Source organism: Phoenix dactylifera, chromosome 2 (assembly GCF_009389715.1).
Source record: "Phoenix dactylifera cultivar Barhee BC4 chromosome 2, palm_55x_up_171113_PBpolish2nd_filt_p, whole genome shotgun sequence".
NCBI classification, from domain to species: domain Eukaryota; kingdom Viridiplantae; phylum Streptophyta; class Magnoliopsida; order Arecales; family Arecaceae; genus Phoenix; species Phoenix dactylifera.
This window is the reverse complement of record NC_052393.1, coordinates 224,073-239,464: the sequence shown is the minus strand read 5'-3', so window position 1 is coordinate 239,464 and position 15,392 is coordinate 224,073. Positions and strand designations below refer to the sequence as shown.

At 43.2% G+C, this 15,392-nt stretch overlaps 1 protein-coding gene across 2 annotated transcripts; it reads left to right on the top strand.

Moving 5' to 3' along the window:
- Positions 1–8,726: 8,726 nt before the first annotated feature.
- On the top strand, positions 8,727–13,524 carry LOC103708401 (patatin-like protein 6). Of its 2 annotated transcripts, XM_008793304.4 has the most exons (3): positions 8,727–10,736; positions 12,063–12,351; positions 13,061–13,524. In XM_008793304.4, exons 1-2 carry the CDS (start codon positions 9,591–9,593, stop codon positions 12,330–12,332), a joined length of 1,416 nt encoding a protein of 471 aa, XP_008791526.1. In that variant the 5' UTR covers positions 8,727–9,590; the 3' UTR covers positions 12,333–12,351; positions 13,061–13,524. The 2 variants fall into 2 exon arrangements, with proteins under 2 accessions (XP_008791526.1, XP_038972216.1); XM_039116288.1 differs by lacking the exon at positions 13,061–13,524 and having other exon boundaries at positions 8,730–10,736; positions 12,063–12,690.
- Positions 13,525–15,392: the final 1,868 nt, after the last annotated feature.

Genomic DNA, 15,392 nt, shown 5'->3' with positions numbered 1-15,392 from the left:
AAACTATTAATATTAATCAAGAGTCCATGCTACTGGTCGACAGCGCGACCGCCGGGGAGACCAACGGATCATTTGGATGCGGCCATGTGGGCTCCCAAAATCGCCAACTGTACGATAACGGATGCTGGTGTTCGTGGAGTACATTACGGGAACGGATCCGATATGCCCAACGGGACCCGGGGGTGGGCCCTTCTTTTATATATTTTAACGAGTGCGCACCTGCTAGACACGTGGCAAGGTTAATTATATACTTCTGCTTCCAAAAAGAAATTTCTGAAAATGGGACACGTTAAGCTGGATTCCTAAAAATGAAAGCAAAAATCTCTGTATTATAATTATACTTGCATATTTTGAATCAGTCGCAAAGACTGACAGTAATTTAAAAAAAGTCCAATCAAAATTTCACATTATCTATGCTATATTATTAAATAAAAGGATTACATATAATTTTAGATTGTATTAAATATTGTCATCATAATATTTTAGTTTTCTCTTTCAACGTTATATCATTGAGAAGTTAAATATATAATCCATGCATATTTTGATTTATTTCTTTCCTCTATTTCTTATCTACATTATTTCTCCAGGGCATGTTAAACTAGTTGAACTCTATTTTTTTTTCTAAAAATTGTCGGTTTTTTATCCACATCTTCGATCCATTGGACTCTTTTTAAAATTTTAAAATAGCATAAAATGTTGATCGTATTCATTTGATTGGGTTATGTTATTTATCTTGCTCCTCAAATTTTTGGACTTTTTTATTTATTTATCTTTTAATATGCATTTCGTGTGTCATTACAAGTATTAGGACAAACAATAATCATTAATCTAATTATCATTTGTTAACCATTGAGCTTATGTTCTATCTACTTATTCTTTCGTGGGGCAATCATAGTAGGATTTGATTCAGATTAAAGTTTATAGTCATTTACATTACATATAGATATATATACACGAAGCATCGTCGAATCAGTACCGATAGACGTACCGGTTGGCCATCGAACCGGTTCGACCTGGTTCACACATCTAAAAGTTCAAAAAATTTGATCTAGTCGGCACGGATTGGTTCTGTTGCGGGATTTTCACCCCGGCAACAGCCTTAGTCCCAACCGAGCCGAGCAGAAAGAGACCGCGTCCCCCACGAGGTATTGTCCGCTTTGGGCGCTCCGGTCCGCGCGTCCAGCGCTGACGGAGGGAGACGTTTCCGGCCCGCGCGTCCAGCGCTGACGGGGGGATTGCCCTTACGGTTTTGTCCCACAAAAGGGCCCTCGTGAGGAAAAGGCTTCGCCCTCCTCATTATAAGGCACGAAACCTTTCCGCTCTAGCCGATGTGGGACTAAATTCAAGGCCCCCTCCCCCCCCCCCACAACATAGCCCCCCCAGCGGGAAGGTTCCGGCCAGGTTTTACCCCAACGGGCCCCCACAGTCCTGGAGGGTAGTCAATGGAGAGAGGAGGCTGGCCCTTCCTCTAGCGCCAACTGTTGCTGGTGGTCCAAACCGAGAACGATTGGCACAGCGGTGTGAACGGGATTCCGTCTGAGCTGCCTTGGTCGATGTTGATTGTGCTCCACCTTCCACCGGGAAACCTGCAAGCAAGCCTCGCACCACCACTGGGGTAGCGGGGGCCCTCCGACGATCAAGTCAGAGGAGATTGGAGGAGGAGGAGAAATGATAATAGCAAGCAAGAGAGTGCTCTGGAAGATATTGCTTACCCCCCTTCTCCCCCCAGCCGCATATATACCTGGCTGGGGGGTCTCTCAGGGGGGTTTGTCATCGTGGGGCGCGATGGAGTGGCCACTGACATGGCCGTTACAGGGCGTCGTGGAGCAGCGCTGGGTACGGCCATGACAGGGCGTAGTGGAGTTCCGCTTTGTACGGCTGATACAGGAGATCGTGGAACAGCATCGGATACAGCCGTTGCAGGGAGTAGTGGAGCAGGAGGCCTCGGCGTGCCTCTGGGAAGCAGCCTGTCGTTATCAAGAGATCTCCGACTCGGGGTCGGAGTGCTGGATCAGGGGGCAGCCGACTCGGGGTCGGGCTGCGGTGCTGAGGATATCCGACTTGGGGTCGGATTGCTAGATTAAGGGGCAGCCGACTCGGGGTCGGGCTGCGAAGCCGAAGATGTCCGACTCGGGGCCGGACTGCTGGATCGAAGGGCAGCCGACTCGAGGTCGGGCTGTGGAGCCGAAGATGTCCGACTCGGGGTCGGATTGCTGGATCAAAGGACAGCCGTAGTCTTCATGGGCGCGCGTGCCGGTCACGTGGAGCATGGCGGCTTAGTTCCCCCGTAACAGGTTCCATTTTTTAACGCCAAATTAGATCGGTCAAAAATTGGATCGATTCGATACGGACTGAACTGACCGATATAGCATTCCTTAATTTATACATATATACACACATAAGTATGTACGCATGTATGTATAATGTATTGCCACTTCAACAAGAGGTGGTAGTTTGATTCTGATTGATGAAGTCTTTATAAACCCTAAACCCCAAAACTAACAAACTAAATAAATATTTTATGTAAATTATTTACAATATACACAATATATATATATATACACAAAAAACTACAACCCCACCCCATATCCAGGAAAGTGGAATTACGCCGAATAAAATGGAATGGCAAACTGTAACTGGAGTCCAAACTGTAAAAGGACGTGACCTTTTCCTATGGGCTGATGCCGACTCTGGCAAATTGAAGCACACCATGACCTGACCGATGCTGTGTCACTTACATCGTTCCACGAGCTTGTTTTCAACGCGAGGCAAATATTTTATACTAAATAGAAAAATGTAATTATGAGAAAAACTTTCATCAGAAGCTCACGTATTTGTGATTGCTTAGGCGCTAATTTCGTTTCTTCACGTTTCTTTTTGTTTTTTTCTTGGGTGAAAGGTGGTGTTTAGTTCACAAAGGAGACACGGTCTAATAGCTCAGAAATCCTCGCGCAACCAAGTCATTATTCCTTGGACAACAACCACCCCACTCTAAAAAAAATATATTATTCCACAGGTAGGTGCAAAAAGTTTCAATCAAAATTTATCGCACCAATTGGTACCATATCACATCGTTACCGAAGCAGTTCGAAATCGCTTATTATACTGATATTTGGTATATTTTAGTGTTTCATATCATACCACATACTGATACTATAATAAGATGGTGCCGGTACAGGATCCAGTATCAAGACGACGAATCCTAGTTTCAATATTCATTACCTCATTGTCTACCACGTCAGATGTCAATTCAAAATTTCAAATGAGCATAACTTGATCTTTCTTTAGAATAGAAAAATTTCAAATGAGCAATTCTAATAGCTTTGTAACTAGGGGTAATTAATTCCCCACCCTCCAAAAGACCCTATCCAAAAAAAAATATTTTTTTATTTTTTCAGCTATGATTATGAGTTGTCTTGGCAATGCAAAATGGTAAATATTCATCATGTTTTGAGGTTATCATCTTGACATTTTTTTTTAAAATAAAAGTATTGTCAAGACTTGAGTGAGAGTAGGTTCTTTGCATGCTCAGGGTGACATTCAGATCGGGGTTTGAGTCAAATATGGATCAGGTCGAATACTGGCTGGATCAAAATTTTGTTAACTAAATTTAATATATTCATTAAATAGGTCGAAGATTTAGATATGAATTTAATCTATAATCCAACCCTCACCGCATGACTTGTTTATGAATCATATAAAACAACTTAAATAGGTCAAGTAAAATTTTAATGATTGAATAAAATTAAATAGATTAAAATGATTAAGTTGGCCGGATTTTTGCTATACCATCTCATATTCTTTATTTCAAAACTGCTGTAACAACGCTATTATTCAAGACAACGGTCGCAAGACATTGCTTTGGAGCGGACGCTCAGTTCAGCGGCAGCTAGGCGCAAAATCTTTGCTCTATTGGCGCCAAACATCGGAACTATCTTGCTGCAAATGACTTTTTTGAGATAGCTGATCATTTTGAAGGAGCTCTCTAGATTACTAAAAGAAAGCTGCCTAAATGCTTTAAAGTTATTATTTTTTAATATTTTTTAAATAAATTTATACTAAAAATATATGAGTCTTACAAAAAAAAAAAAAAAAAAAGAGCGAGATACTGGCCGAGAACTACCAAACCGTCCCTTGGGACGTCAGACGCCGAGCAACCCTTGAAAAAATCATAAAGAACAAAATTAGCATCTAAGAAAATTACGTTTCTCTGGTATCAAGTGCTTGTCTGATCCAAGTGACACTTGCCGTGGGCCCAGTCATGTTAGAAACTTGGCAGCATTAGCCTCCTCCTTTTATGGTGGCGACTCTGACAATAACTAGCCATTGCTCTCACACGCTTTAATCCACTCGCCTAGCTGCAAAAGATACTCCTCTTGGCCGACATTCCTGCTTCGAATCCAAACACGGATCAAAATTGGATACTCTCCAGGGGCTTTTGTCTCGGCTGATGCAGATAATGGATGTCTCAAGTTATTGGTCTATGTTTTCCTTTTGATTCTTTCAAAAATAAAAAAAAATTATTAGCTGATGTGATATCAATATATTAGCTAATATATTTTGATGGATATTTTATTTACTTGAATATTTTTTTTTGGGTAAGTGATTGAAAATACTTTTCATTTAATTGTTAATTCAAGATATTGAAAATGTTTTGGTCCCGTCCAAAATTTTTCCAACATTCATTTTTATCAAGGCAAACCGAGGCCCTGGGTCATCCTTCCCTCGGTCACCCGCCAAGACGAAGAATATCTAATTTTGAGTTTCTATTTCTCTTCGTTTTACTTCTGATATAAACAAATATTGAAATGAAATTGATCTTGAGTGCTTATAGCTGATAATTTGTATTGATGGAAGCCCCACTTTGTAAATCTCGGTAGAGACGTAGCTATTAAGATCCCTAGGTGGTAGTTTCTGTTTTGAGGTTCGAGATGCTGCTGAAACTTTTTAAACTTGGTTGTACTTTTTTTTATATCAGTAATTCAAGCCTACATCTCCTTGTTCTACCATAAAAAAGAAAGAAAAAGAAATCCCTAGCTTGCTTGTTAATAGAACAAGATGAGATTTGCCATTACTTCGTTGATTTGAGACTTATAAATCGATATATGGCCACATAAACTAATTTCTTACGATGTCAAACAATTCTCAAGCAAGTAGGAGAAGTAAGGAAGACTAATATTCTATATTGATGTTCTTGCCATAATACTAAGATTGATGATGGAGGCCTACATTCATTGGTTCATTCAACCAAGGCGTCTGGACACGACAAACTTGGGAATTGATTCGGATCCCACCATTTTGATTGCAATTCAAATTATGGATGCTAGCACGATTGTATGGAGCCATTTGTGGACCGAGTTTGGATCCTCCATAGCGCGGACTTGTACGTATCATTTTGTGGCTCTACTTCAGTAGAGAGAAATCGATCGAGTCGATGACCTCCTAACTCCATTACAACCCAACTCTGTTCGAATTAGGTAGAGACAGACTTTTTTTTTATAAAAAAAACCTGATTAATTTCTGTCAAAAAAATTAAACCTTTATTAGATTTTAATTGAGTCTAAGTGCAAGTTAGAATTTTGACTTGATTCAGCCAGTTGGTGCGGGGTGTCCTTCGCTGCTTCAATAACAGAATGGGGATTAACTTTCGACCGACGTTAGCCCTTGAGAGTCAGGGTGGATACGAGACAGAAGGTGGATATTAGCCTTCACTAATTCAGATAAAAAAATTATCTATCCAATGAAAATTTGCTGCACGCTAATTAGAGAAACTTTTTTATTTTCAAAACTGTTACACACCAAGAATTCCGGACCACTTACTTTATTTTTCATTATTTTTACCTTTCTATAGCTTTATTTTTTTATATTATTCTCTAAAATCTTCTGGATTTACATATGTATTCGATAATACTTCAAATTCCATATTAATATTTAAAACCCAAATTTATATTTTATGCCATCGGTTTGGCAATACAAATAAGGTAGTGGAAGAGACTTGATAAAGGGTTGAAGAGAAGTGGCTTTTCCAGTATTTTTAACTAAATCAAATGGATTGAGAAATTGGTGGACAGATTTAAAGAATTGAAGGATTGATATGCAATTTACAAATACTTCAGGAAATGATGCGTGAAAATTATTATAAATTAATAGCAAAACGGTCCAAACATTTCACATTATTAGTAACTTGAAATATAAAATAATGAATACTTCATAAATATCCTTCACATTGTAAGTAACTATGTTGCATACTGTAAGGATGAAAGGCTTAAAATTATTTGACATCAACTTTATTTCTTATTTTTTATTTTAAAAAATAAAATTAAAAAAAAAGATAAGAAAACATGCTTGATGCTTTTATTTTTATTTTTTATTTTTTAAAAGTATTTTTAATTACTTCAAGAAAAATAAAGTAAAAATTCTTGGAAAATTTTCAAAAATAAAAAAATTATGTTTTTTGTACTGCTATCGTCAATACCATCTCCGTCACCACTGCTATTTTCTCCGCCGTTATTGTAGTTATCATCTTTATCATCACCCCCATCACCATCCATTGTTGTTGCATTCACCATACCAATCCTACTATTATCATTACCTTTACTATATCACTAGCACCTCGCGACTACCATACTGTTATTATTGCTATCGTTGTCACCTCTGCTGCATGGCCAGAACCAATAACGCTACCATGCCACTATCGTCTCTATAACATCATAGCCACCATCTTCATTGTCTTCGCCACATCACTAATACTATAATAATCCAAATTTTTGGGCTCATGAGCCGACTTGGAGTGGCCCGGCCTAGCCTGATTCTGACTAGCCCAGCTTGTGGGCTTGCGGGCCGGCCTGAATAGGCTAGGGCCGACCCTGACCCATGCTTGGCACATGAGGGGATCGAGAAAGAAGACCTCGGCTGGAGTGGCCCGGCCCAGCTCGATCCTGACGAGCCCAGCTTGTGGGCTTGTGGGCCGGCCTGAATAGGTTAGGGCCGACCCTGACCCGTGCTTGGCACATGAGGGGATCGAGAAAGAAGACCTCGGCTGGGAGAGTCATCCGCACAAAAAAGTTCTGATCTGGGTACTTTGCACCTAAACTCGTACACCCTTAAACAGCCAGTATTCATTGTGTTAGTTAATCTTCGGCAAAGGTAAGAATTCCCGTATTTGAATCACCATATATATATATATATATATATATATATATATATATTCGTTTGTATTGTTGGCATGTGACGATATCCTTCTATATGATTTTTAGTATAGATATATTTATGTGGTTATTATACATATCGAATACTGAAAATATGATTATATGAACAAAGATACCTTAAAATTGAGAGAAATTTATTGTATATGTGATAATTATTTTGCTAAGAGGAACTGGTAAATCAGACGTATAAGACATGGTTTGGACTAACCTCATCGTAGCATGGAAAGTCGTCACAAGCTATAATGTGGGATTTGATAGCAGTTACGGCCTATAACATGGGATTTAATAGCTATTGCGGGCTATAACGCGGAATTTGATAGCCATCAGAAGCTATAACATAGGTTGGATAGTCACCATGGGCTATAATATGGTACGATATCAGTTTTGGACTGAGTCATTATCTTAGTTATTCCAAAGCCGAAAAAGAAAATTGATAAAAAATCTGAAAATCAAGTTAATGAGAAATGAATGATATTACATAAAAAATTGTTGTTGAACAATTGATTTTATATATATATATATATATATATATATATATATGCTTCTTTGAAAAGATGATAATAAGAAGTTATGTGCATGTTATTATGAGTTTTTTTATTATCAATACGATATTCATTTATATGATATTATTAATTGATTATTTTTTATTACAGGGCTATAAAGCTAACAACTCCTTTCTTATTATTTTTTTTTCCAAAATTGCAGGTTGCATAGTACATAGCTATGGTTGAGATATGAAATGGATAGGATGATTAGATAGAGAATCACCGACATTAGTCGGATAATTGAATTTTGTAATTGATATAGTTTTGTTATTTGTTATAAAATAATATTATTTTGGATCATAGATATTAAAGTTGTGATAAATTTTTAGATCTAATATATTATATTTTTATGCGCAGCTGTGTTGCATTTCAGACCGAAGGCATTTCTCATAATTTTGAAGTTATTTTGGAAAGCTAATCATTTTGGCTGGCTAATTTGGGAGCATTAAACAGGCCGAAAGTATGTTCCCGTCTACTTTAGCTTTCCTCGTCCATGCGGATATTGGGGGCATTCCCTTCATCCGCATGCAGCGCGTCTCTTACAGTTCTTTTACCGGTAAAAAAAAAAATCTAAACGGGCCAATAGGCGGGGCCCACGAAGGGCCTGCAGTTCCTGCCGTCGATCTCGCCGAGGGAGCCGCGCACGAACGCGCGATCCCCACCGTCCGACGGGCTGCGTTGCGACCCCGCTTTGACCCAGCAACTGTCGCTCCCGCTCGCTCGGTTCCTGTCTCCGTGCACCGTGTGGTCCCGGCAACCGCCGCGAAATACGTCATGCTTTAAGAGCCGTGACCAACTCAGATAGCAGACTGATGGGCCAAACACGAATCCTGAAGTTGAAGGTGTATGGACGTCATCCGTGCAGCAGCAAGAGTATTCCTGCACTAAGATATACGGGCGTGATCCGTGTGCCTTCCTCGCCCTGCACACCGCAGTTAAACAATTTTATCATCATGATTGCCCACAGTAAATTAAATGACTTGGAATTAACCCAACGGCGATGGAGCCTAGAGATTAGAGAGGGAGAGAGGGAGAGAGAGACGCTCCGTCGGTCAAGGAGCGGAAGAAGACATGCTCTGAGTCCGCCCGTGCCCTTTTGGTTGCCCCCACCACCCCAACTCCTTGCTCCTCTTCCATCTCCTCTCTTCTCTTCTCTTCTCTTCTCTTCTACCCCTCTTTTTCTTTCTTTCTTTTCCTCACTTCTTTCCTCGCGTGCTCTGTAAGAGATAAAAGGGCTAAAAAGAACCATTCCAGTCGCAGCACAGCAGTATCCGCTCTCTCTCTCCCCGGCTGGCTGCGACTATTAGAGATCTCTCTGTTCCCAGAATCACCGAAAAGAAAAAGGAAAGAGAACCCAAGAGCAGAACAATCAGAAAGAAAGGGGGGAAGAGAGAGAGAAGAGTTTGGCCGTTGTGGCAGTTACCAGGCTGCGTTTTTCTGAGCGCACCCATCCATCCCCGTTTAGAAAGAATAAGAATGCCTCTCCTTTCCCCAATATCTACATGTAATCTATCTATCCATCCATCTAATTCTCTAATCTAATCTTCGAGAGAGATGAGGCGGATGGATAATTAGGGAAAATAAAGTTGGGAGTTTTGCAACGCGGCAGCGATTATAGAAAAGCCTATAAACAGAACAACCCAACCACAACCGGGCCCTGTTCACTGGTAGAGGAGAGAAAATCGAGAATAGAGGAGAAGGTGCTTGGGGGATAGAAAGAAAGAAGGAAAAAAGATTAAATAAAAAAGAGAAAGGAAAAGGAGGAGAAAGAGGAGGAGGAGGAGGAGGAGCAGGAGGGGGGTGGTTTTGCAACGCAACTCCGCGTTTAGGGGAGGGGATGGCAGCGGCTGAGGAGATGCTGGTGGCGATGCATCAGGGGAAGAAAGAAGAAGGAGAAGAACCGAGCATCGACACGGACAAGCTAAGCTACGAGATATTCTCCATTCTCGAGAGCAAGTTCCTCTTCGGCTACGACGACCCCAAGCTCTGGGTCCCCGAACCCTCCGACACCGATGCCGCGGCCACGGCGATCAAGAACCAGAGGGGCAAGGTCTGCGTCCTCTGCATCGACGGTGGCGGGGGAGGCGGCATGCGGGGCATCCTCCCGGGCAAGGTCCTCGCGTATTTGGAGCAAGCGCTCCAGGCCCAGTCCGGCGACCCCAACGCCCGCATCTCCGACTACTTCGACGTCGTCGCCGGCACCGGCGTCGGCGGGGTCTTCGCCGCGATGCTCGTCTCCACCCGCGACGGCGCTCGCCCCCAGTTCCGCGCCGACGACACCTGGCGGTTCCTCGCCGACCAGGGCAAGCGTTTCTTCCGCAAGCCCAGATCGTCGTCTTCTTCCTCGTCCTCCTCGTCGTTGGCGTTCTCCTCCGGCAGCTTCCTCCGGCGCGTGTTCCATGGAGGGGGGTCGTCGGTGACCGCGGCGGCGGCGATGGAAAAGGCGTTGAAGGAGGCGTTCGGGGAGGGGACGACGCTGCGAGACACGGTGAAGCCCGTGCTGATCCCGTGCTACGACCTGCGGAGCTCGGCCCCGCTGGTCTTCTCCCGAGCCGACGCCCTGGAGAGCGAGAGCTACGACTTCCGGCTGTGGGAGGTGTGCCGGGCGACGTGGGCAGAGCCGGGGCGGTTCGCGCCTGCGGAGATGCGGTCGGTGGACCGGAGGACGGCGTGCTTGGGCGTGGACGGGGGGCTGGCGATGAGCAACCCGGCAGCGGCGGCCATCACCCACGTCCTCCACAACAAGCAGGAGTTCCCCTTCGTCCGCGGGGTGGAGGACCTGCTGGTACTCTCCCTCGGATGCGGGGCCGGCGGCGCCTCCGTCGTGCCGGAGGAGGAGCACCAGCGGCTTCGGCGGTGGGGCCCCCGGGAGTGGGCCCGCCCCATCGCCCGCATCGCCTCCGACGGCGCCGCCGACCTCGTCGACCACGCCGTCGCCCTCGCCTTTGGTCAGTGCCGGAGCTCCAACTACGTCCGCATCCAGGTACATCCCATGCTAACGTGCGCCGCTCCCCTGAGCTAACATGTGCCCGCCCCGGCTCCCGTTGTGATGCCCCGCGGGCGTGGTTTAGGTTTTCGTTTACCGCTTCCTTTTTTGCATGCCTCTGGTTCCTTTTTGGGGTAAAACGCGGTTTCTCTCCCACCGTGACCTTGGGGAATGAGAGAGGATGAGCTGGCTCTCTGTGCTCGCTGCTGGAGAGCAGCAGAGGAGGGGAGGGCATTTGGATTCTAATGGACAGTTTCGCATTTGTTAAGGGGGCTCCCGCTCGCCTTTTGCTCTATTTTCTTCTTTCATTACACTGTTTCCTTGTCTTTGATGAGTGGCTACTCTGAGCACCATTTAATTGTCCGTATTTTCTTCTTTCCTCTGGGAACTTAAAATGGCGTTTACTTCAAAAAACATCACCTTCGTCCCTCCATTTTCTGGATCAAGGACTAACACTGTGGTTGCATATGGAATACAGGCCTGTTATCCAAGGACCAGGAGAAGGATTGAGTAGCCCTTTCTTGATTTAATCACCGCTGTCTGCGCATTTTCTTCAAGTTCCCTTTTTCTTTTTGTCAAATGAGCATGCCTCATTTGAGAACATTTTCACCATTTTGGTTTTCTGACCTGCTTCTTGGCAACCATTCCTTTTATTCCCCTTTCTTTTTCCCATCAAAGGGGTGCAGTTTGGGGGCCCTTTTTCCATAATTAAGTTGGGATTGGATTAAATGAAGCACGGGTCCATTTAAGGATGCTTTGACAGAGGATCGGGTAACTCAATGAAGTCGATTCCTACTTCTTTTTGTTTTTAATGCCTTAATTTTTCAGTCAGATGAGTGGTAGAAAGGGTGAGCAGCTTAGATTAGCATCTTTCAATTATTTTTCAGCAATTTTCTTGTCCATTTTCGTCGAATGCGGTCGAGCGGGTTAGTGGTTTAGTAGCTAAGTGCAACCCGACTTTTTTTGACCTGAGAGGAGGAGTGTAATGTGGAAAGGTTGGTTCGGTGCGGCACCGATGAATTGTGATGGTGATGGCAAACCGCCTGAGGTGTTTGGTTGCGCTGAGGAAGGTAAGGTTCCCAGTGCGTGCATGCATGGAGAGGAGAGGGTAACGAAGTATTATTTGCATGGTGGTGGAGGGGAGGAGGAGGGACCATTCGAAGCAACAATATTCTTTGTTTTCAGTACTTCATCAGCTTGCTAGTTCGGAATGGCGGGTTAGCACTCGTCATTCATGCTCTTCGAGTGTTGCTTCTAAGCTCGATCTTATTTCATGTGAGAGAGGTTGGGGCATTAACTGATGATGGCTGTATGCGAGCGCAGGCTGATTGTACGAGCATGGGGAGGTCCGGGGTGGCTGTGGATTCGGACCCAAGCCCGGGGAACGTGAAGGCTTTGCTGGGGGCGGCAGAGGAGATGCTGAAGCGGAAGAACGTAGAGTCGTTGATGTTTGGGGGAAAGAAGATTGGAGAGCAGACGAACATGGAGAAGCTGGACTGGTTTGCAGGGGAGCTCCTGCTCGAGCACCAGAGGAGGAGCTGCCGGATAGCTCCCACAGTTGCCTTCAAGCAAGCAGCTCCCAAGCCCACCTAGACGGACTATCAGTTATTCAGTAAGCGCCAGTCATCTCGTTTTTTTTCACCTCTTATTTTGCTGGATCCTGCTGTTTTTTTTTAACATAGCAGTGCAGCATCTCTCTCCTTAGAACTGTGGTTACTCAACTTGTCTCGACCAATATGAAATTTGTTTCAGAATGCGTTGCCTTTTCAATATTAAAAAGATCATTATGAAGGAAGATACACTGTTTTTGTTTTTAATATCTCGATGTCTATATTCTGTAACAAAGCCCTTTCGGGCTCCTCCATAGAAGCTCTTGTAAGCATGTTGGGAGAAACCTGCCCCTATCTTTTGGTCCGTCATGTATTCTATGGTAGTCCAGGGCTCCTTACAATTGCTATCTGGTCTGTGTGCGCGCATCGTGGAACTCGATGACCAGCTGTTACTCCCAAGTGGCTGGCCTTTGTGGCAAGGATGCACCCACAAGCATGGCATTTCTTTTGATCGCCTCTTTTCCAAGCATAAACATCCTTTGCTTCTTGGCCTCATAATCATATTTAAGTTCTGCTCCTGCTATTGCAGAATACTTGACTTGGAAATGATTTTTCTGAACTGGCAAGTTTCTTCCCTCTCTTTAATCGCTCGGTAGCTGTACTTTTTGAAATTTTATGGCATTTGCCTGATATGATATGCTTTTCAATATAGCCCTCTTGATCCGAGCAAGAGATGGTAAGATCCACCTTGATGTTTTAACTTTATTGCAGCTTGCTTAGACTGCGCCGTCATCAAAGAATCAGCAGGTTCTAGTATTTCTTGGGCTCGTGATGTAGGCTTCCTCATCCATCTTAATTGAGGAACTTCGCTTGCTTAAGCGAGCAGCTAATCGATATCATAACATGCATCTTATTATCAACTGCTTTATAAAGTTGTTTATCCACGGTACACATAACTCGAGTCTCTGCCCCATGTATATACTTATTCGCGCTATGACCAAAAGCAGCAGGCGTCAGATAACTTCTCATGGGAAAGCCCATGGGCAAAGAAGAAATGGTGGCTTCATATGGGACAGGCTGCTGTGATTTGTGGTCCCATCCCAAATGGCATGTAATTGGTCCGCCTGCTTTATCTGAAATCCTTTATTTATAGACTTTTTTTGACTTTTGGAAACTTGTTAGTGACAATTATATCACAATTTTATTTATAAATCCTAGCAGGTTCTCTTATTCCACAAGTGGGAACAAGTATATCTGGAATGACTTGCAGAATTTTTACTTCGAGAGCTCTTATTAATGGTCCTTTGGAGACCAGAGCCCAAATACAAATTCTAAATCCTGCAGATAGATAGGTGGTTTCTAGCGAATGAAAGAAGCTTTGCCGAGTGTCTAGTGTGATTTTCTGTGCTTTGAAGCATTCGAATTAAGTCACTTATTGCCTCTTCAACTAGTATATCGCATCCCAGAACAAGTCGTTTTAACTTTTCTAAAGACCATTCAGACTCTGAATCTCCAGTAGGAGTGCTTTTGGACATCTAGCTGGGCATCCCTTTTCCTCTCCAGATTTATGCTCTTTATCCCACATTCTCTTTGCTAGGACGCATGCTAAAGGAGACGCGACTCCAGTTCAGAACACGAACCTCGTCGAGGAAAGGTAGGTTGCCGAAGAATTACACTAGCTAAAGAGAAGTGACCCGCCGAGAGACGGCTTCTCTTCCTGTAATTTTTCCCTCATATATAGCTGAAAACTCTGCATAGTTTCCGGGGGGGAAGAAATGGAGTTGCGAGGACGGAGATGTTTGCTGTTGTCCATGTTTTCATGTTCGAACAAACTCAGTGGGGGGGTACATCAACGGAACGTTTAGAGCGTTAAAAGCTGGATCCTATTCCAATCCACATCATATTTAGGGTCCGCCTCAAGATTTGGAAAGAATATTCTCGTGCCCGATGTTGAATTCTTCCTCAGGTCAATCTCATCAACAGTGAAGTTTTACCCTATCGAATCTGTGAAGAGCAGCTTGTTCATTTCGTGTCGTCTTTTCCTTCTTTTTTGCTAAAACTCGTCTTTTCCTTCTTTCCCTTCCCGCTGATACCGGGGGGCTATAGATCGTCTTGCCCTTTTCTTATCCTTTTCCCTCTCTCTCCTATTCTTCAGCCTAAAGACTAGACCGTAGATGCTCTGAAATCGACGAATAGAAGCCACTTTAGTTCAGCTTTTTTGACCGCCTGTCCCAGGACTTCCCGCCACAACATCTTGCTAGGGAACTTTTACAGCAATCTCTCTTATTAGCTTCTGCTTCCCTGCTTATTATCCTTTATTTTTTTCTGAGGTTGGTTTGGACTTTGGTGGTAGAGGCTCGTTCTTCTTCTTTTTTTTTTTTCCTTTTTTTTTTAAGATGAAGAGGAGGCAAAGCCATCCAGCTTTTATTAGTAAAAGAGAGTTTACAAAAACTATTTATAAAAGATTTGTAAGGATTTTTTTTTTTATACAAAAGATAGTAGTTTTTGAGAAACTTGTTAAACTATTCAACAAGCTAAACAATCTCATGAATGATTTGAAGGATATTTTATTTTCAATGTGCAACTATATAAGCGTTATATCCCGATGTGAGTCATTCTTTTTCTAAAAAGATAGATCAATGTCTCTCAACGTGCAACGTTAATGTTGCGAGATTATATACAAGTTTGAGATGAGAATCAAGCAGCTTCTATGAACACAAATGCTTCCAGCTGAAGAATGTTGATAAGATTTTCTGCAAAACATAATAGATAGAACTTGATTTTCTTAAGAAAATTCGAGCATTTCTCTCCTTTCATCTCTCTCAATAGATAGCAGCAATCAACTGATCTGCAACTTCTTTTTATTAGTTGTTGGAATTTTCTATTTCTCTATTTGGTCCACAAATCGCTAATACTGGTACACCGTCTTCTCAAAATTTTTTAAAGTTGGTTTGGTGGTAGAGGCCCGTCGTACGCTGCAGTTTTGGATTATAGGAAGGTGAAGGACCAGCTCCGGAACTGCTAAGCCTCCCAAGTTTGGCGGATTGAAAGGTTCGGTCTTTAGAGCCCGCATCCGGTAGATCACAATTCACACACGGGCAAA